This window comes from Xiphophorus hellerii, chromosome 2 (assembly GCF_003331165.1).
Source record: "Xiphophorus hellerii strain 12219 chromosome 2, Xiphophorus_hellerii-4.1, whole genome shotgun sequence".
NCBI classification, from domain to species: Eukaryota; Metazoa; Chordata; class Actinopteri; order Cyprinodontiformes; family Poeciliidae; genus Xiphophorus; species Xiphophorus hellerii.
Window position 1 is genome coordinate 30,863,723 of NC_045673.1, and position 21,895 is coordinate 30,885,617.

General features: G+C 38.7%; 1 protein-coding gene across 2 annotated transcripts in view; it reads left to right on the plus strand.

The window, feature by feature from the left end:
• The first annotated feature begins 1,920 nt into the window (after window positions 1-1,920).
• LOC116729603 (NT-3 growth factor receptor-like) overlaps window positions 1,921-21,895 on the plus strand; it is a 28,968-nt gene continuing 8,993 nt past the window's right edge. The window contains exons 1-13 of one of the 2 annotated variants that reach the window (XM_032578264.1): window positions 1,921-2,207; window positions 9,509-9,583; window positions 10,521-10,592; window positions 11,081-11,152; window positions 11,847-12,001; window positions 12,882-13,024; window positions 15,144-15,285; window positions 16,094-16,206; window positions 17,538-17,721; window positions 18,637-18,648; window positions 19,700-19,746; window positions 20,463-20,565; window positions 21,407-21,595. In XM_032578264.1, the coding sequence (XP_032434155.1) occupies window positions 1,921-2,207; window positions 9,509-9,583; window positions 10,521-10,592; window positions 11,081-11,152; window positions 11,847-12,001; window positions 12,882-13,024; window positions 15,144-15,285; window positions 16,094-16,206; window positions 17,538-17,721; window positions 18,637-18,648; window positions 19,700-19,746; window positions 20,463-20,565; window positions 21,407-21,595 (1,594 nt within the window). Of the gene's footprint in view, window positions 2,208-8,587; window positions 8,993-9,095; window positions 9,584-10,520; window positions 10,593-11,080; window positions 11,153-11,846; window positions 12,002-12,881; window positions 13,025-15,143; window positions 15,286-16,093; window positions 16,207-17,537; window positions 17,722-18,636; window positions 18,649-19,699; window positions 19,747-20,462; window positions 20,566-21,406; window positions 21,596-21,895 lie in introns of those variants that run through there. The other variant, XM_032578274.1, reaches the window with a different exon arrangement.

Consider the following 21,895-nt stretch of genomic DNA (forward strand, 5'->3'; position numbering starts at 1 on the left):
GTAACAAAGATGAACCCAACTTACAAAAAGGGATTTCAGGAGGACACAAGGAGAGTGCCAAGCTGTGGCTAGGTAACAAAACGAACTGGCGACTACTAACAGAAAGAGAGGAGTTTAAATACTGGGAGGTAGGGTGTGGAAGCAGTGGCCTGACTGATGAGTAAATTGAGAACAGGTGTGAGAGCAGGAGCTAACTGAGAGAGAAGGCGGCACAGGGGAACAGAAAATAATTCAAACACTAACTTAGACTAAAGAAAAGTGATACACAAGAACAAAAAATAACTAGAAACAAGAAAAACATAACTAGAATCACTAAGAAAAAACAAAAGTGGAAAACAGGACAAACTAAATAAAGAGATTTAAGGAACACCAAAACTGGCAAAAATAACAAAAATCGAAAACCAAACTGAAACAACCCCAGATCCCAACAAAATTAAAAACATTTGTAAATGCATCCTGATTAAGAGTTTTCAGGGCTTAAGGAAACAAAAATCAAACAAATCAACAAAGAAATCAGGAAGGTTTGTGCAGCTGCTCCAGTCTGGTTCGTCCTTAGGAACAATTTACTCATGCTTGAAGGTGCCGCATCATGCAAGTACAGACATGATGGGAATGTCCAACCATCTTAATTCTCAGGAAGGAGACGGGTTCTGTGTCCCAGAGATGAACGGGTTCTGGTCTGAAAGGTGCAGATTGACATCAGAACAAAAGTCAAAGATCTGATGAAGATGCTGCTGAAGCTGGTAAGACAGAATGAAATGTGACTGGTACCATCATGAGCTAAGTGGTTATGCCTTTACTTCAAAAGAAGCATTAAACAACACACTGCAGTTTGTAATCGCACAGCAGGACAAAGATCTTCCTTTTTAGAGATACGTCCTGTGATCTGTGGCCCTCACAAAGCCCTGATCTCTATCATGATCTCTATCAGTTTGTGGCAAGACCTGAAAAGGCCTGCCTACCAAATATACTCATTAGTTCCAGTCAGGAGGAATGGCCAGAACTCCAAGAAGTTACTGTGAGAAGCTTGTGGATGGAAACCCAAAAGGTTTGATCCAAGTCATACATTTTAAAAGACCGCTACCTTTGATACTGATCAAATGTACGTACATTTCTGAACTCACTGACAGTTAAAAAATTTTTCTAAAAAATGTTCTCCCCATGTTTTCTGGCTTTAAGTAGGCAGAAATAATTTTGGTAATTCTAACTAAGCTAAAATAACAAAAGTCTGGTCTGATTTAACTTCAGACAGTGAGAAAAAAAGGTGTTTGTGTCTTCTGATTCAATATATGTTAATATCTGGTTTCAACTGTAAATGCATATCTAAGTAAAAGGAAAATCATAAAAATAATGCTAATTAAAAACATACATATCATGACCTGAAATATGTATATATGAGAGTCAATTAAATGATCAAATATAAGGTAAAGTAAGTTAATTTGCGTATTTTAAGTGTATTGAATTATTTATTGGGATATTTATATACTTCTGCTTTTTAAAAATTCTGTTCATTTCTGTCCTCTGTGCCTCATTGGTTGGAAAGCCATGGGCCTCGGTGTGTAGGTGGAGCTTAAAGTTCACCAGATGGTGACAACAGGGACTCACAGTGGGAATATCAGCTGAGGCAGAGAGGGAGGGGAGAAATGGAGATGCTAGGATGAATGACAGAAGAGAAAAGCAGAGGGATGGGGTCTGAACCCTTAGATCCCTTTCAGCCATGTAGCCAACCTGGAAGACTGTTCATGTTTGTTCTGCAGTCTTTGCATTCCTACAGATATGATCCATGCAGGACCCATGGACGAGGAGAGGTTCTCTCTGCTGGCATTTGAACTGTGCTGAGAGAGGAAAGTACCGCTTCTACCAGATAAACTGAGGAAAAGTTCTTTTCATTGTTTCCACAGAGAGGAGCAGTGCAGGAAGATGAAGGATGTTAGTGATCCCGACACGGAGGTCCGGAGAACATCTTCCTTTGATCAGACTGTGAGGATCTGCAGCCGCTGGAAGGTTTTCCTTCTGCTGGTCTGTTTGTTCCACAGCAGCCTGAGTTCCCTGCTGGACTGTCCGCCTACCTGCACCTGCTCTTCCACCGAGATCTACTGCAACAAGTCGGACAACAGCAGCATTTCTCAGCTGCTGTCCTTCCACATGGCGGGCGCGGAGAATATGAGCGAGAGCATCGTGGACCTTTTCCAGAACATCACCAGCATGTAAGAGTTCTTTTAGACCCAATTCACCAGCAACAGATTGTGACTCTGTCTGTGTTTATTTACATCGTCATAAACAGTATAAAGGATGGAGAAAGAAAAGTTGAGTTTGTAGGAGTTTACTAAATCACATAAAATTGTTTCACATTTAATCAATTTGATCTCATTTAGGGTGAAATAAAAAGCTAATGTTGAGAAATCCTTTATTTTGAAATATGTTTCCATTTTTTAAGGGCTTTGGTTTCCTTTAGTTGGTGTTTTTCTCACCATCAGCAGAGGCTGATGGTGAGAAAAACACCAACTAAAGGAAACCAAAGCCAGGATGCTATCCAATGTCTTCTCTGCTTATAAAGGAATTTTAGTATTAGCCCAACATGGCTCCTGTTAGTTTGCTAGTCTCTCATTTCATTTGGAGAAACATATTTAGGCTTTTAGTTCTTTTCATGAAAAGCTTAAAAAGAAACTAAAGTAAAGCCTTTACTCCTATGTTGCAATTTATTATCACAACAGTTAAAAGAAGAGGGCACCAAACCGAAGTCTTTCAGCTGTGCAGATAATCAAAGGATTATTTCCCAGTTTTGACCTCCATGTTTTCCATAAACTCTCCATTTCACTCAATTGGTATGCCCGTCTTTTATTTCTTTGGCTTTTTTAATATGGAATATTTCTTCCTAAAATGGCATCTTATTCACTGGGAAAGATCTACTCTGTTTTTGTTATGGCTGCCATTAAAGAATATCACAAAGGAGACCAATACAAGTCCAATAAAGCACCAAACAATCAGACTTTTTAACTTTTTGTCGAAGAGTCATCACTAAATGATTGTTACACGGGAATCAATATTTTTACTTTTATATTAAAAAAAACGTTTAAAGTTTTAAAGTAAATGTCCTTCATGTCGTATAAAAAGAAAAACAAGGTCCATTTAAAAAATATGGTTTAAGGAATTATTTTACTGGCCAAATATTTTGGCTTTTTCTATCGGTGCATGTTCTTTCTAGCTTTGCAGCAACCACAGACCATAGAACCGGGTCGGGCCGACGCAGAGTTCTGCTCAGCTGGAACCTCTCACCCTAACTTGAATCTCACCTCTGGACTGCTGTTTTCTATTGCACTGGACACTCACTTTGACTTTCTTATTAATTAAAAACAGTAACAATTCAAAGAGGTTATGCTACCAATAATAAAGCTGACCAAAAGAATGCAACAGAGGAAGTGTTGAATCAGACTGTGGTGACAGCTGAAAATGTAGAGAATTTTATTTTATTGCAACAGATCTGGGGTAGGCAACTATAAATTCTATGAGATTATTTTCCTAAATGTATATATTACTTAATGTAAAGTCACAAAAAGCATTTTGAAATTTTCATTTTCTCTCTTTATTAAATCAATTTAATGTAAAATGGTCGTTTAAATTTATAATATTAACACTGATGAAGTGAATCAAGCTTATTAAGTCGTTTTCAAAAACCCACATCACACTTATATGATGCAAAAAAGCAATGACTGGATTGTGTTTTTGTTTATTGAGAACTAGTTAACTTCATTCATTAATGAATCCCATAGACAGGAAAGACCAGATCTGTTGTCGTTCTTGCACTTTTTTTCACAAAACTCCTGAGTCTATGCATTCAAGCCCCAAAGTGTTTTAGCAGCCTAGTCCAGCTGGAGCCGTCTCTGAATCGCAGAGCTGATAAGCCAGTTTGGATTTTTGGGTAGCCTCTGTCACTGTTCTCCATCACGCTCCTCCAACAGCGAAACAAACTGTCTGCGATTCAGATCTTTTACCCTGATGAAATGACCTATTTTAGTTATAGCATCAACAGCGTGGTTCATTTAAAGACTCACCTGCACAGCATCTCTTGATAAATGATTCAATGCAATCATAGGTTCTGCTCTTGGTTCATTTAAATTGACTTAAATTAATTGATCTAAAGTCCAGGATTTGCCCCCGTCCAATCTGCACAGCCATCAGTGGTAACATCTACCAGTTTGTCTCATTTTAGTCCCTGCATCTCCATGGATACATTAACCACTGTGAACAAATCACTCCCTGTTGTAGAGCCTTTCATTGGTCACATAGCTGTCAGATGCTCTGCTAAGTGTTTTGTTAATAAACGAACAAAGATAAGTATATAACATCCTGACTGCTCCATCATTGGATGACTGGAGCTTCATGAAAACATCTTCATTGTTTTCTCAGTAGCTAGCCACTCTTCTGATGTTCATGTATGCTCTATATCGCTCAACCCATGTACTTTCCTCTGTGTTTACTTTCATAATGGTAGTTGAAGTTGTAATCTTGAAACACCTCCAAGCTCAAGGACAGATTTAATCAAAAATGGATGTATATTAAAGTCCAGGCCTTGTTAAAAAGCTATGGAAGAGGATCAGGTCCACTTAAAAGTCTTCTTCTGTACAAAACTCTGCATTCCACGTCTAATATTTTTAGCAGACATATGTAGTTGCACAGGGCTAAGCTAACTTCTTGAAAGCATTTACACTTACTGTTGTTGAATTAACCCTTATAGAGTTCACATGCTCCGACACTGCTTATCTGACATTTTACTGGATTTTACTGTGTAACTGAAACACATTAATAACTCCACATATAATGTGCAGATCCTACATTCCTGCTGGCCATAATGATTATCGGACGAAACCTAGTTAAGTTTTACATATACTTTATTTTTGGCATTAAGAAAACTGCAATCTAACTGAACTGAGTTCAGCTGTGATTTTGGTTTTGCTCCCAGTCTAAAGTCATGTGTGATTCTGCTGAACAGGTTAGTCCAACCCAAGGTCAATGCTGCCCTTTGACCTTCACTTGGCTGTGCTAGTTGCTGCAAAAAAACTTAATTACTTCATGTTTATTTTGATAGCATTTTTGGAACCAGTTTGACTAACCTTATTACCATGCTTTTTGTAAGCAAGTCTGTCTACATGTGTGAACATGCAGTATAACTCCTGTTAATGCGTTTCTAACAGCTTTCAACCAGACATTATGACAAGAAATCAATATATGTGGATCAATCCTTTCCTAATGCCAAATTTAAAATGCTATCTATTATAAAAATGAAGAAAAAAATCTATATGTCCTGTCTTTAATGCATTAATTATGTCAGAGAACTTCAGCTATATATGAACTGATAGATTCCAGATAAATCTGGGCTGTTTAATGTATCAGTGATTGAGGCCTACAGCACTGTTAGCTTTTAATGTTGTACCTCCTTTATCACAGGAACAAACCTTGAATCAGGACAAAAAAGTATTATTTCTCTTGTTTGGGTGTTTGAGCAATTATTTCATTTAGCAATTATCAGCAAGTTTATTTTAAAATTGATGAACGGTTAGCATAATTAACTACAGTATATCAGTCCTTTGGATAAGATTCTGTAATCTGATGCACACCATGTTTGGGAATAATATCTAAAAGTATTTGTTTCTCCTTCTTCGAGTCGGTTTTAGCCGCTTTTAATGTTATTAATGTTTTAATTGTCTATATTATCTTGTAAGTAGTATGAATTTATGATGCATTTATTTCTAGCTCAGGTGCTGCCTCTCAGAACAAATAGAATAGAATAGAATAGAATATAAGTACTTTATTCATCCCAGCAGGGAAATTACTTCGCAGTTACAGCATAGAGACAAGACACAATAACAACTACCACTGAGTAGTAGTTGTAGATAAAATAAAAAATAAAATATAAAATGCTATGAATTGTAAAAATATAAAATGCTGTTAATATAAAAAGCAACTTAGAGCAGTCCTTGCAAAGATTCAAAAAATGCAGATATGTATATTTAAATATATGTACAGCAAGTGTGCCACAGTGCAGTTGTGCAAAATTGGACTGATTAGTGCAGAACAATGATTTAGCTTTTATTGTACAGTGAGATGGCATGTGGCAGGAAGGATTTCCTGTATCTGTCCCTACGACAGCGGAGCTGGAGCAGTCTATGTGAGAAGGTGCTCCGCTGTCTGTCCACTATGTGGTGGAGAGGGTGCTGTTTATTGTCCATAATAGACAGAACCTTCTTCAGTGTCCTCCTCTCCACCACAGTTTCCAGGGACTCCAGCCTTAGTCCCAGTACAGAGCCAGCTTTCCTGATGATTTTGTCCAGTCTATTAGAGTCGCTGGCTCTGATGCTGCTTCCCCAACACACAGCAGCAAAGAAGATGGCACCGGCAACAACTCTGTGATAAAAGGTCTCCAACATCTTGCTGCACACATTGAAGGATCTCAGCTTCCTTAAAAAATAGAGTCTGCTCATCCCCTTCTTGCACACAGCGTCAGTGTTAGATGCCCAGTTCAGTCTGTTGCCGATTACAACTCCCAGGCATTTGTAATCCTCCACCTCCTCCACCACTTCCCCTTTGATTTTCAGTGGCCGTGAAGGTGTCTTCTTCCTTCTGAAGTCAATCACCATCTCTCTGGTCTTACTAATGTTGAGCCTCAGGTGATTCTGCTCAGACCACTCCACAAAGCTGTCCACCAGTGTCCTGTACTCCCCCCTCCATCCCCTATACACCCGACAACCGCTGAGTCATCAGAAAACTTCTGTAGGTGACATGACTCAGAGTTGTACTGGAAATCAGTGGTGTACAAGGTGAAGAGAAAGGGAGAAAGCACAGTTCCCTGTGGAGCTCCTACGTCACTGACCACCACATCAGACAGGACACTGCCCAGACGGACAAACTGTGGCCTGCCTGTCAAGTAATCAGTAACCCAGGAGATCACTGAGTCGTCGACACCCATCCTCCGCAGCTTCTCACCCAGTAGCAGAGGCTGGATGGTGTTGAAGGCACTGGAGAAATCAAAGAATGTGATTCTCACAGTGTCTCCTCCACCATCCAGGTGCGAAAGTGCTCGTTGCAGCAGGAAGATGACAGCATCGTCAACTCCTAAGTGGGGCTGGTAGGCAAATTGCAGGGGGTCTAGAAACGTCCTCACCCGAGGCCTCAGCTGGGCCAGGACCAGTCTCTCCATGACCTTCATCACATGAGATGTGAGAGCAACTGGTCTGTAGTCCTCTGGGTCGGATGGCCTTGGCTTCTTGGGAATAGGAACCACATGTGATGTCTTCCACCGCAGCGGGACTCTCTCCAGCCTCAAGCTCAGGTTGTACATGTGTGCCAGTACAGGGGACAGCTGGCCGGAGCAGGTCTTCAGGATCCGTGTTGTAATGCCATCAGGTCCTGCAGCCTTCCCCTGGTGTAATCGCTCCAACTGTCTCTTAACCTGGCCTGTAGTCACCGTTAGCTGGGGGTAGGTGTTGTTGTCTGCAGTGGAGATGGGGGAGGAGGGGGAGGGGCTGAAGGCAGTGGCGGCTGGTGCTAAAAAAACTGAGGGGGGCGCACACAAACAAACAAATGAAAAACAAACAAAACAAATCTTAAAAAATAGCACTATTTGAACATGAATTTTGCCCTCCTTTCCTTCTGCCCTGCAAATTTCTCAATTACATTCTTGTTAAAGTCAGTCATCTCTGTGACTAGTCTTTTCTCCATTGACAACATGGCCAATGCATTCAGCCTGTCCTGAGTCATTGAGTTTCTCAGAAAAGTCTTGATTCTTTTCAGAGTTGAAAAGCACCTTTCAGCTATGCTAAGTTTCCCCCAAAAACTTAGCTTCATTGCATTGGCTGGCTGCGGCTGTTTTCGTGCCGTTTGCATTTTTCTGAAAGATGTTTTAAGTCTCTTACCCCAATTGTTGTCCACATTGCCTCCGTGCCAGAACTTTGAAATAGCAAACACGGAAAGCAGTAAAATGCATTGCTTAATGCAAACGTAAACGTGAATCGACCTAACGAACTGCAGCTGCGCTAATGAGTCGAATCGGGGATTGTCCAATCACACAATGTTTTAAAAAAAATTAGCCAGTACTGACGCTCTACCAGTAATGACACAACAAAATGGGTGTGTCCGGGACGCAGAGCGCTGCGCCCTGTGGAAAACCTTAAACAACCAATTAAAAGTCAGCCTCAGATCACCTGCTTGCCAAAAGTTGATGCGCCTACATACACTCTCATTAGGACGGCGCCCTGCACATAGGAAGTGTGCACAATGTGAGCAATTAGAATTATGTATTTACTATTTTAATAAATTCTAACATGTATATTGGACACACAGTATGAATAAATACATTTCTAAGTATTTTGCAGTTCAGAATAGAAATCATTTATTATCTAAACAATTTAAAGGGGGCTGCGCCCAAGCGCCCCCTACTGGCCAGCCGCCACTGGCTGAAGGAGAGGTGGTGTGCAGGAGAATGCCGGTAGGTGGATTGAACAACTTGGGGCAGTGTGGATGTGTGGGGGGATGGTGGTGGTAGGGGAGTAGCAGGAGGTGAGCTAAACCTGTTGAAAAACTGGTTGAAGTGGTTTGCTCTATCCAGGCTCCCAGATGTCTGTGTGTCTTTCCCCTTCATCCCAGCGATGTGCTTCATTCCTTTCCACACATCTCTCACACTGTTCTGCTCGAGTTTAAACTCAAGCTTCCTCCTGTAGTTGTCCTTGCATGTCCTCAGTGTCTCTCTGAGTTCACGCTGAACTCTCCTCTGAATCTGTTCCTTCACGTTAACATGACCGGGATTACACCACCTCTCACTCACAAAAACTGCAATCCCGCCGCCCTTCTTCCGACTCTTGGAAAAGTCCCTGTCCCCCGCACCAAGGAAAATCCAGGGACCTCCACTCTGTAGTCCGGAATAAGCGAGTGCAGCCAGGTTTCCGTGAAGCAGAAGATACTGCACTCCCTGTACTCCTTCTGGGTTCTCACCAGCGCCGTGAGTTCGTCCGCCTTATTCCCCAAAGACCTCACGTTCCCCACAATAATCGCCGGTACCGCTGGCCTGTGCCGTCTCCTCTTCTACCTCCGTGTAACTCCAGACCTGCAGCCCCGTCGTCTCCTCCGTAACTCCTCTGGGACCACAGGCCTGTCTCGGGGCAGCAGCAGAGGCTTACACAGCGCAATCAGCTGTTCACGCGAGTAAACAATGCCGCTACTCCGTTCGGAGAGGTTCTCCGTAACAAAGAGTAGAAAAAGTAGCAGAAGAACGCGGAGAACAGCGACAGAACCACATCCAGCCATTGTGGAAAGCTTAACTGATGGTCTATGGGTTCTTTAAGCATGGATCCTTAATTGGTTACAGCAAATATACACATTAAGACAAATATAATAATAATGAATACCTAGAATTAGTCTTCAGAATCTAGAAGTTTCTTCTATTTCTGGATTTTTAAGTGAATGACAGGAAGTTTTTTACTTTCTCTTAGTTAAATTTTGTGGTTTTTCCCTGCAGATACCTTGAGAACTGGATAGGTCTGAAAGTACTGAAAGATGTGGATATGGAGCTGTACCCTGGCTTACAGAGACTGTAAGTACTAAAGTATTTCTACACATGTGTCCTTATGCAGAATTACATTGTTTGTGTTTTAAACAAATCCCCAGTTGGCCATAACATTTTTCTAATTTTTCTTTGCCTCCATTCATCTGGTTCATGGCCAGCAGTTGCAATGCATTTTACTGAAAGTGAGCTTGATGACTAGAAATAAAACCTCCCCTCCAAAAAATAAATAAATAAAAAACTTCCAATATTGTCTTTATCTAGAATATTTTCATTAAATGTTAAACTATGTGACAACTAGCTACTTTTAAGAAATTATAAAGTTTAACAATTGTTGAGATTTTCTGCATAACTGGTAAATTACAGCCATGGAAGCCTCTTTCAGTAGGAGGGTTTTACCTTTCAGAACAAACTAAAGATAACCTTTCAGGACCAAGTCAAAAGTATTGATTATTAATGTAAATCTTATATCTCTAATGAAGGAAATTAGCCTCCTCTCATGGTTACATTCCATCCTGTCTGCCAAATTTACCAAACGTGATGTTAAGAAATTTTTCCTGCCAACAGCCATCGCCATCTTCAATAACTCATTGAATAATCTAAATTAATGAATTACATCAACATTTAATTTCTCTTTGGGATTAGAAAAGCATTTTTGAAAATGAATTTGAATTGAGCTGAAGTAACTTGGCCATCTGCTCCTGTTAAAGAAGTCTTGAGGTTCATTCAAATGAACCTCCGAAAGCTGAACCTGTGCTGGTATTTCTGTTTAGACAGAAGAGGCGTTCTCCAGGGAGCCTTTAAAAAGGAGTCATGATAGTTTAGGTTTTTAACATTACGTCATGATTTCTAACATTTAACATGCTAACTGAATCCAATCAAGCCTGAGATAAACCCTTCAGAGTATTTATTGTATTAACACGTGCGTGATCTGTCTTCTCCCTTTTTTCAAATGTGTGTTGAACAGAACTATCACCCGAAGCAGCCTGCACACACTCCATCCTCGGGTTTTCTCCAAGAACCTCAACTTGCGCTTCATGTGAGTCCACAAAGTTCTGCTGTGCCTTCTGAACTTTGGAGCAACACAATGCTTTTGCTTCACTTAAACGAATGCTTTTGTTTCAGTGACGCTTCAGTATTTATGAGCTTCGCAAATGTGTTTCATTTCCTCAAACTTGTCCACATTTGCAAAATTTCCTCCACAAACTTATGAGCCAGACCAACACAACATACTACTTTACTGTAAAGTGGAAAAAAAGTGACTAACATCTAAAAATTCTGCCCCCTTTCTGTGAAACCATTAAATAACATTCAAGCCAACCATTTGCCTTCAGACGTACCCTGATTAGTAAACAGGAAATTACTGACCAATTCAATTGAAATAATTTTGACCACCCAACAAAGATCAAAGCAATATTCTGTTTTTATTTATGATATTTTTCTCTACTTGTTCTCTAAACGTTAATTTTTAAATTTCTGCCATGTACACCTTTCCAGTCTCTGCCTTTTTGTCGCTTTCTCCCTTAGAAACCTGTCTATGAACCCCATGTTGAAGACACTGTCCTGGCATGTCTTTGAACATCTGCAGCTCACAGCACTGTAAGTCAGCCCTGGATTTGTTTTTTTCACTGACCTGCTGTTAGTACACCTCTAGGTGTATCTACATGATAATAGCTTCTCCTTTACTCTGATTCAATCCTCCTGCCTTATATGCTATAACTAATGTCAGGCCCTGATCCAAACACAAAAGATATTTATTCAGTCACGTTCAGGATGAAACCAAGCTAGCATTTTGGGCTCACATTTCCAAAATATGTATTTGACACAAAGATAACACTGAGCATCACCCTAAGAATATGGTATCAACAATACCAGCATTAAACTTCCCCTAGTAGATCAACACAAATAAAAGCAAATATGTTTTAAATGAGTTTTATGCATAGAAAGTAATATGCATATTACTTTCCATACAAATACTTAGTCAGATAAAATCTTTTCCCTTTTTACTTCAGACAGACAGCTGATTCATCCTTGACAAAAATATTTCAGAGGCAGTTCTTCCATTTATGGCTGAATTTAGAAACCCACATTAAGTCCCTTCAAATTTAATGTGCACCTGTCCATTTTCTACGTTTTAAGATAGCTCGATAAAGTCTTTCTTTACTGTAACCTTCTTGCCATCTTCAGTGAGTGCCCTATTACAAAACTGACTGAAAATCATTTGCAGGCTTCTTATTTTGTTTGGGAATATGTTTAGCTTTGTACTGATTTGCAGTGACTGCTGTATCTGCAGGCATCTGGAGGGAGTGGTGTTTTCCTGCGGGTGTGAGATCCGCTGGCTACAGCTGTGGCAGCAGAGAGGAGAGGCGGACCTGAGCAGCCAGCAGCTAACCTGCTCCACTGGACACACACACATCCTGCTGCTGGACATGAATGTCACCAACTGTGGTGAGAAAAGTCTCAAATCAAATAGAGTAAAATTTAAATAACAATGTCAGAAATTCTAACTTTTCCATTCATCTTGATTGTAAATAAATGTAGTTCTTTGTTGGTAAACATAATGGTTTAGGATATATAAATGTTTCGAGATGTCCTTTTCTTTAAAGAATACACAACTATTTTAATTTGTGGATGAAATAAATATTTAGCTTTTTGTTGGATAAATAAGAAAAATTCCGTTTTTGTTACTCGGATGACTCACATTACTGGGAAAAACTTTCCAGTGATGTGAAAAACCTCTTCTTCTAAGCTAAAAGCTATGTTAGCTTAAAAAACATATGATCTAAAATGATTAGTGATGTTATGTTAGAGCAGATTGATAAACTGACAAGAAGACATAATTGTGTCAGTAAAATTATGATCATGATTTTTACTCTGATTTACTCTCGTTTTACCGCAACTCAAATCTGTTTTTTTTTATTAAGCTTCTAAATTACACATAGCCCTAACACGTTATTAATGTACACAAAGAACAGCTTCTTTTTTAATTTCTGCATCTTTGACATCACAGGAAAGCTCAGAATCCAGACTTTCTGACATAAAACACATTTAGTTTTGTTGTAGCCAGTCACATTTACATGTAGATAGTGTAGTTTCTTACTTATAAACTTGTATGCTGTTTAATAATTCCACTTAAGAAATAGAGAGTTTCAAATAAATGACTGAAATACACAATTATTATGAATTTCAATGTCCATGATTGTAGTTTTGAAAAGACTTAAAAATGTGAAGGTAAGTTTTTCTTTGTGCACTTGAGCAAGAAATCCCAGTTTAATCCGGATCAGGTGTTTCATCATTTGTGAACTCAACCTCTGCTTTTCTGTTCCAGACCTGCCAGTGGTCAGCGTCAGTGACAGCAACCTGACAGTTGTGGAAGGTGATGAAGTAACAGTGATCTGCAATGGCTCTGCACTGCCAATACCTGAGGTGGACTGGGCTGTTAATGGCTTACACTCCATCACCACACAACAGGTATGCAGTATGAAACCAGCAGAGAATGCATTCATTACATAGGGGGAAATTATTTCATATACCGCTGATTTTTCTAGTTTCCCCACTTGCAAAGGATTGAGAGATCTGTGACTTCCATCATAGAAATACATCAACTGTGAGACAGAGTCAAAAACAAATACAGAAAATCAAAAATCACACTGTATAAATTTAATTAACTGATTAGTATTTTATTGCATAAAATAAACATTTGATACAATAGAAAAGTAGTTAGTTAATACATAATTATACCAGGTAAGACATTAAGGACAATTTCTTAATGAACGTGTTAAAACATGTAAAAAGGAAAGGATAACATTTACATACATTGAGCAAAGTGTTCGCTCTGCAAAACAATTACATGACTTCTTAAAATGGTCCTTTAGTCTGTGTTTAAAAGCAAGAAATGAAATCAAAGGGTTGAGATGTTATTTTGATGAAAATTCCAATTATTTGCAGCAGCAACACAGAAAGACATGAGGCCTGAAGAATATTTGGCTTTAGGCATTTTCAGTTTAATACATTAGGAGTGAGTATTGTATTTAGAGGATTTTAGTAACTGGACTAAACAAGGTGGAAGACCCAGCAAGGTTTTATAAATGAACAGTGGATGTTATGACGAGGCTGCAATGAAGGCCAATTAACCTGAGAGTACAACAGACAGTGATGTGTTTTATAAGGGGCTCTAATAAATTTGGTAATAAATAAAACTTATTTGGTACATAAATCTTTGTTTCTCATAGGTTTTATGTAGATCCTGCATGGTCACTACATGTGACCTTCATTATTCCGCTCCCTGTCTAAGATACATACAGCTATATACATGCTGGTTTCAAAGACAAAAGACAGAGATGATGATGACATGCCTGTAACTTGTTTTCTGGTGCATTCTGAGAAATGTGGTTAAAAAAAAGACACATTCTGACCAAGAACGGCTCCTGCCTGCTCCAAGATCTGGCCAATAACATAATATATCAATTTAAAAAAACTGTTGCTGACTATCTTTCTTCAGGCCCTGCTTATGCTTTCTCTTCAGTCTTTTTCCCTTTTATAAAAAGCTCTTGTCTTGTAATTCCTTACACTGTATCATTTTCTCTTGAGAGTATTCACTGGGATGCATTTTTTTTCCACAATTTCTTATTTCAAAATGGAATACATTCATTTTTATTCTAAACACAATATTCTACACACACAACATTCCCTAATGGCAAAGTGAAAAAAGTTGGAATGTTTGCCCATCTATTACACAAAATAACATGTAAATAGATATTTTGTGTTTTGTTGGATTAGATCCAAAGATTTACACATCAACACTAAAAAAGACAGGAGGTTTGAATGTCCAGCTCTGCATTAGACATTTCATTTCTGTTTAAAGTAATTAAAACAGTAATGAAATGCCACCCCCCAAAAGATGCCACCTTGGGAAATTACCCATGTCGCCCATTTCAGAAACACTTGCCACGTGGTTTATTACTAGTATTATTAGGGGTACAGATGGCGCAGGTGTGAATGTGACAAAATGTACAAAACAGGTTTGATTAACTTATAAAATAAAAAATGTTTTAATATTAAAACTGTTGAGGTTTTTTTATTTTCTTTGTAAAATGTAAGTACCGTTATTTATGTTAAAGAGCTTAAGTGTGTACTTCTGCCTATACATTTTGGCTCATAATCTCTCTAACCGTTACTGACCTTAAATTTTGGGTTACTTTGTTTTTCTCATCAATTCAAACAGAGTGCATTTCTGCAAAAGTCAATATTGTTCAAAGTATCGAAATATGATATGTGATTTGAAATATTTGATATTATATGATTACCACCATCCAGGATGAAATTAAACAGGAAAAGCATACAACTCACTTTGACTTTTCGACCTGTTTTCAGTAAAACGTCTGATACACCAAACTCCTACCGGAACATCAGTCATTGAACCTCTCAGAACGTGTGCACTTTGATAACATTTACCCAATATAATTTTATAGATGTAGCTTTGATTCAGTCAGTGCTGCATGAATGTGAGCATGCTGTGAATCCTGACTGTTTCAGAGGTTTGTTGCTTTTATCAACCTGCTGGTGTTCTTGTTTTCTGCTGTCCCTTCAGGATAAAGTATATAACAACAGTATTCACTCCATCACCATAACACTGGCCAATGTGAAAAGGGAGGACAACAATTTCTGGCTAAATTGCACTGCCAACAACATCGTAGGCTCCGCTAATGCTTCTGTTCACCTAATCGTTCACTGTAAGTTGACCCTATAAGACAGACACAGAGATCACATTGAAGATCCAACACTGTTCAGAGTTATGTGAATAAGTCAATATGTATCAGAGTTGACTGGGGACATACTATGCAACTGCTATGAGTAAGTGGAATTGGAAGTTCAAATTGCCACTTGGGATAGACTGATAAAAGCATGATTTTTGTATAATCTATTTATTAGTTTGCATTCAAAACTCACGTTTGAATTAGTATGTCATATTTTGACCAGAAGAAGTTCCAAGTCATATTACTGTATAGAATTTATTATGAGCAAATTCAAAGATTCTAGAAATTACTGTATTTCTGTAGCCTATTCCTGAAAATGAATGAAGGCATTTGCCTCAACAGCTTGGATTTATATCAGTGAAAAGTTTGCAGTGAAAAACATTTGGGAAGAACCATAATTCATTTTGAATTATCTTGAGTGATTGGATGTCAAAAAAGTTGAGCTTTCCAGTGGTTCAACTGAAAATCTTGTTTAATGGTTTCTTGCCTCATTAAGCAAGCTCTCATTGTGTGGAGTTTTAAAGATCGGAAGCATGTGTTTTTTACTGGGGTTGACGGGGTTTTCAGGACACACTGCCCAAAACAGTGACCAGAACAGGAACCTTTCAAATCAGTAGCAAGAACTGTTGTGTCCAGTGTATGATCCCTGTTCAAATAATTCTTTACATTCATAAATAAATTAAGAAATGAAAGAAAGTGAATGTTTTATTAGGAGTGTAAATGACTTCAAAAGCTTTGTGTGAATTAAATTCAACACTGATCTTCTTTTCCTGTGTCTCTTCAGTTCCTCCGTCCATTGAGAAGCTTAAGGAGCCAGAACGCCGCCATGACACATGTATAGAATTTACTGTTCGGGGTTCACCTCATCCAAGCTTAAGATGGTTTCATGAAGATAAGGTATGACAGATTTTATTGTAAAAGAGTTATCTATCTATTAGAGCACTGGAATGATCTTACTAAGGATGTACACTGTGTGGTGGAATATTATTGGATAGAGGAATATCTGTGTTTACATCCATCTCAGATACTGTAAGTGGCAAAAATTATCTGGAAAAAAAACACTACTGTTGTGTTCATCCAGTTTAACTTCTTATCTAAGCAAAGATTCTGTCTAGAAATATGTTCAACAACAAGTATATGTTTCAACAAAGGCTGTTCATTTACATTACATTCCAATAACTCCACTCCCCACAGTTGACTGTCAACAGGAATATCTGAGAAGGTGTGTAGACAAACACTGCCGAGTCAAAAAAAGTATTTGTCATGAAGTGGTGTGGTGAGGCAGACGCAGCAGACCCAGGTCGAGATGAATCGACAGTTTTTAATGAAAATAAAAGTCCAAAAGACCAGGCAGCACAAGGGAGCGCAGGGCAGATGCTCACAACGGGTGACACAGGCAGACTTGACAAACACAAGGCGACAAGCGACGAGGACCCGACAAAGAACAGACACACAGGTGACACTAAATACACTGGGGGTAATCAGGGAACAAGAAACACCTGGGAACTAATCAAGGGGAGAACAGGGACAACACGGAGACACAGAGACACTGAAAACTCAAAATTAACACACAGAAAACACAGAACATGACAGTATTTGTCTTGAGAGCTTTGTCTGGTTCACCTAGCAAGAAATATATAATTTTATATGATATTCTTGTCCCATTTTTCTACAAGGTTGTGAGGGCCTGGCTTGTGAGCCTTTACCACGGAATCATCTGTGAACCTTGAACTTTACTGGAATAATTAGATAGTAAATAATATTTTAGGTGTTATAGCTACTAGATGCAGTTAGTCAGTGTGGCGCGCACCACTGGTCAGGCAAGGGCCACCCGGTCACGGTCATATAGTGCACTCAGTGCAGTCATAACACCTCATCACAGGGCAGGTCAGGCCCAGATGTGGCTATCGGTGATTTTGTACATATTTCCAGGACAGGTCACATGCAGGGTGCAGTGAACCAGACAAGGCTAATCAAATCCATCATATTACGATGCAAGTCTTGAAGACATTTCATCAAAAATGCAGTGTAGTGTTTTAAAAACAATAAAAGTTCTGACACTCACCCCATGAGAAACTGAACAGTACTTCTTGCAGACTTCAATGTATCCGATCATATAAGAGCTCCTGGCATGTTTTTTCTCCACCAGTGACTTTATGGTGGATGTGGTCTTCTCTGGAGTAATTCTATTCTATTCTATTCTATTCTATTCTATTCTATTCTCTCAGGAGATTTCCCACAATGAGTACATCCGCCAAGATATGGATATTTACAATGACGACTTGGAGGGTTGCCTTCTTTTTAAAAACCCAACGCACTACAATAATGGCAACTACACTTTGAAAGCAACCAACTATCTGGGTGAGGTCAACAGGACAGTGTATGGACACTTCCTCGAAATGCCCCCTCCTGGTAAGCTGGTAACATCCAGAGCTTATGTCTGTTGTCATTATGGCAGGAAACTTAATACAATTTATATATTTGTATTCCTTTAACATTGACAAAATTAACCTGATTGTGCGTAACATCAATTTGTTATGTAAATGTTATGTAAATGTAACAGTTACCAACGTAACTGAATTATAAAAGAATGCACACAATGGCGGATAACTGGGGTGACGGCAGTAGGAGTTTGTCTTGCTGTCGGTGGGCTGCTGGTTCAATTCCCACTTCTCTCGCCTCTGTCGTTGTGTCCTTGGGCAAGACACCTGATCCACCTTGCCTGCTGCTGATCAGAATGGCATGAAACTACAACCTCACCTTTGTCAAAGTGTCCCAAAGCAGATAAGGCTACAAACCAGTAACTTGCCATCATCAGTGGGTGAATGTGTGCATCAATGGAAATGTCTGATTTAATTGTAATTGGTAATTACTACTAAACCTTTAGAAGTGTAGTACTTCATAAAATGAACCTAAGAAAAAGCATATGCTGTATTGCTACCATGTACGTGACCTACAGAAACACCAAAATATCCAGTCGATCCAGCTGATGGGATCTGATCCCTTTATTATAGAAGACCTCTTAACTCTCATACTTATTGTTACTTCTGGAAGTTACTTCACTTTAGTCACCTGTCAACTTTACAGCTTCCATTACAAGCAGTGCGATGTCTCTCTTTAAAAGAAAATTAAAATTAATAACCAATGTGGGATCTTCACCTCCTTAAAGACTATATAACATGTAATTGCATGTATGTTCACTGATCAGGGTGGTATGAAAAGTGTCTTAGAGCTCATGTTGTTGTCTTGATATAAATATTTGTAGAGTATGTGCACTGCCTTACAGTTTGCATTTGTCTTATCTATTTGCTTCTTCAATGGATTCAGATTATGACTATGGTAAGTACCTTCTAATGTCAATCCTACTATATTATGTTTTTGGCACAAATTTCTAAGCCATGTCAAAACTAAGGGATGTTTATGCATGTCAGATAGTTTCAGTGGTGTAGTGGTCGACATAGTAAGTTTTTTTCCCCAACTGTTCTGTATGCCATCATTTTGGCATGGCAGATAAATTATTTTCTATACTGGCTCTCCTTATACATTTTTTGCTGATCTTTCTGATTAAGAATACATGTCTCATTTTATGTCAGACACTAGTTATTTGTTCAATGAAAACAAAACATCTAATTGTACCAGGTTTATGAAACTGACTATAGGTGAACAGTCAGTTTGTCTGTTTTCAGCTTTTATTTCCTCTTCATTACCGTTGCTATTCTTTCTGGCCTATTGAATATGAAACTCAGGATGTACCTCTGACTGAACAGGACCTTTTAATTTTGACAGTTTAGCAGATTAAAATGTCATTGATTTCCAGCCACAGGTTCAAAATATTAATGTTCTGATTACTAAGCCACTTTGTTCTCACTTTTGCCTTGTGGCACAATGCCATGTCATGCTGGAAAATACACATCATTACAACATTGTCCCTGGTTTGTTGAATGAAGTTGCTAAGGGAGGACATCTTAATCTTGTCATTTATACATATCAGTTTATAGGCCTGAGCCACTCTGTCATAACATTGCTTACTTTTGAAAATGAAGCTGCCATCGGCCATCTGTGGATGGATCACATCTAGCTGTATATTAAGAAGAAGTAATATTTAGACTCACTCATCAACCTAAACAGGATAAATAGAAAAGGCATCAAAATGTGGTTGAATGTTATCCAAGAGAGGCAACGTTATAATGTCTCAGTTTTGTCAGTGGCAAATTTGGAGCTGTAGCAGATTCCAGAAACAACCTCTGAGGTCTCTGTAAAAAAAAAAAGAGGTACTTTTCATTCCATTTGAATGTATAAAGATAAATGCAGTTCTATCTTGGTCTAACACTGTTGGTTTATTAGTGTTCTTGCAGACGTTCTGAGCAGAAAACTTTGCCTTTCTTCCCAGGAACTCCAACTGCAGAGACTCACAAACCTTTAGAAGATCCTTTTGGGGTGAGTTACAGAAGTAAAACGTTGTTACCTCAAACTTTGAATGTGTTTTAAATAACCGCCACTAGGGAAAAAGTCAAGACTTCAAAATTTTGACATCGTAAAACATATTGATCAAGACAATTTTAAAAAAAATTAAATTTAGATATTAGGTGTCAGTTTCTTTACTACTACCTGTCATCACATACGTTGCAACTCACTTTGGCCAAGTTGCTGTATTAATAAAGCTGCAAAAACAAATGGATTTGGGAGAAATGACTAAAAGGAAGTGCAGACCCTGCACTTTAGACCCAGGACACTCACATCAGAACAGCAAAGTTTGTGTTCATAACTGAATTCTCACTTTACCACAAACTAACGATGTTAGTGTGCGTATTTGATGCAGTTTTGAAAAATGTTTGTCCTTCAATCAATGAAGCTAAGTGGCTAGAGTATCCAGAAATTCTACTCAAAAAGAGTAGTGATACTTCATAGAAGTATTTTTCAAAAAGTGCAATCAAGTAACACTACTCCTAAAAGTTTCTTTGTTTTGTTTTTTCCAAAAAGTTACTCAAATAAATGTAACTGATTAAAAGTAATTGCTGTTATATTTAAAAGCTTGTTTTTGCTTTTCAATATTATTTTTCATGCTCACATTAACGTCAAGAATCTTTATGTGGGCCTGACTCAAATTCACATGAACTTGACTCGTGGATTTAGAACTGGCATTGTTCCCGCAGGTCTCCATGGCCGTAGGTTTGGCAGTGTTTGCCTGTGTAATCCTTGTGGTTCTCTTTGTTCTGATCAACAAGTATGGACGACGTTCCAAATTTATCATTAAAGGTGAGTATTGTCCATTTCACGAGGAAGTCTTCAATAATGTGTGTTAATAGAAAAAATAGAAAATTGGTATTGAACTGTTAATAAAATGTTGCTTTCATTGTAACTTCACTATTAAACATTCTGAATTAAATGAATACTAAATAAATGTGAATTTTATTTAGTATTTATTTAGTTGTTTTAATATTTAAGCATTTCTTTGGAAATGTCTTCTGTCAAGCAGCTAAAATCCAATATTTACCTACACTGTATGAACATACTTTTTTTATTGTCTGCTGTTACATACAGTGGTGACTGCATGCATGTTTCTCCATTTCATGTTGCTGCTGAGCTCCTGCTACATAAGCAGGCACAGCTGGTTCCTCTCTGCCTCAAGGAGCACAGCAGAAAGCTGGGTGTGGAACTGACCTCAGGGCCTCTTGGGCAGCATGTGTGTTGCAGCTTTTTGGTGGTGGTTAGTGAGTTGCAGGAAACTGGATGAGCACATCTTCCCTTAATGCAGGGTGCGCTCCCCATGCTTTTGAGGAGTGAAGTCTAAGAGTTGTAGACAACTGGTTGTTCCAGCTGAATTGCTTTTTAAACTGAATTAGACAAAGGGAGAAAGATGAAAATTAGACATTCAATTGCTACAAACAGATTTAATGAACTTTTAAAGTTCTAAAATGTGAAATTTCTTGTGCCTCATTGTAGAAATTGTCAGCTGTTCATAGAATGCTTGGTTTTGCTGCCTGTCAGGTAAAAACAGGACCTGAAAAAGCATGGAAACCAGAGCTGGGCTAATATCTCAATAGTCTCATTATGCCTTGAATACCAAATGAAATCCTTCCTCTCTGTCTCTCTCCAGGCCCAGGAGCAGTGATGAGTGGGGAAGAAAACTCTGCCAGTCCGCTCCATCATGTAAATCATGGCATTATAAGCCCCTGTGCTCTGGATGTTGGGTTAGATTCCGTGGTGATTGGCATGTCCAGGATCCCCATTATAGAGAATCCACAGTACTTCAGACATGGGCACAACGGCACCAAACCAACCACTTGTGAGTAAAGGCCTCTCAAAGCATTTTTAATCAGAACACATGCAGCTTGAACAAGAAATTGATCTTGAGGCCAGTGTTGAAAATTTGGACTTGGGTCATACTGTCACATAATCTTCGCACTTGATTCAGATTTGTGCCTTAAAACTGGAGACTTAACTTGGACTTGTTCTGGGATTTGTGTCTTGTTGCCACTCTTTATCTCGTGTTATCAGGAGTGAAAGGAAGCTACTACTTCATACCAGCTGGTGGTTTGTAACAACATTTTACTGATAACTTTAGCTTAAGGGCAAAATAAACATA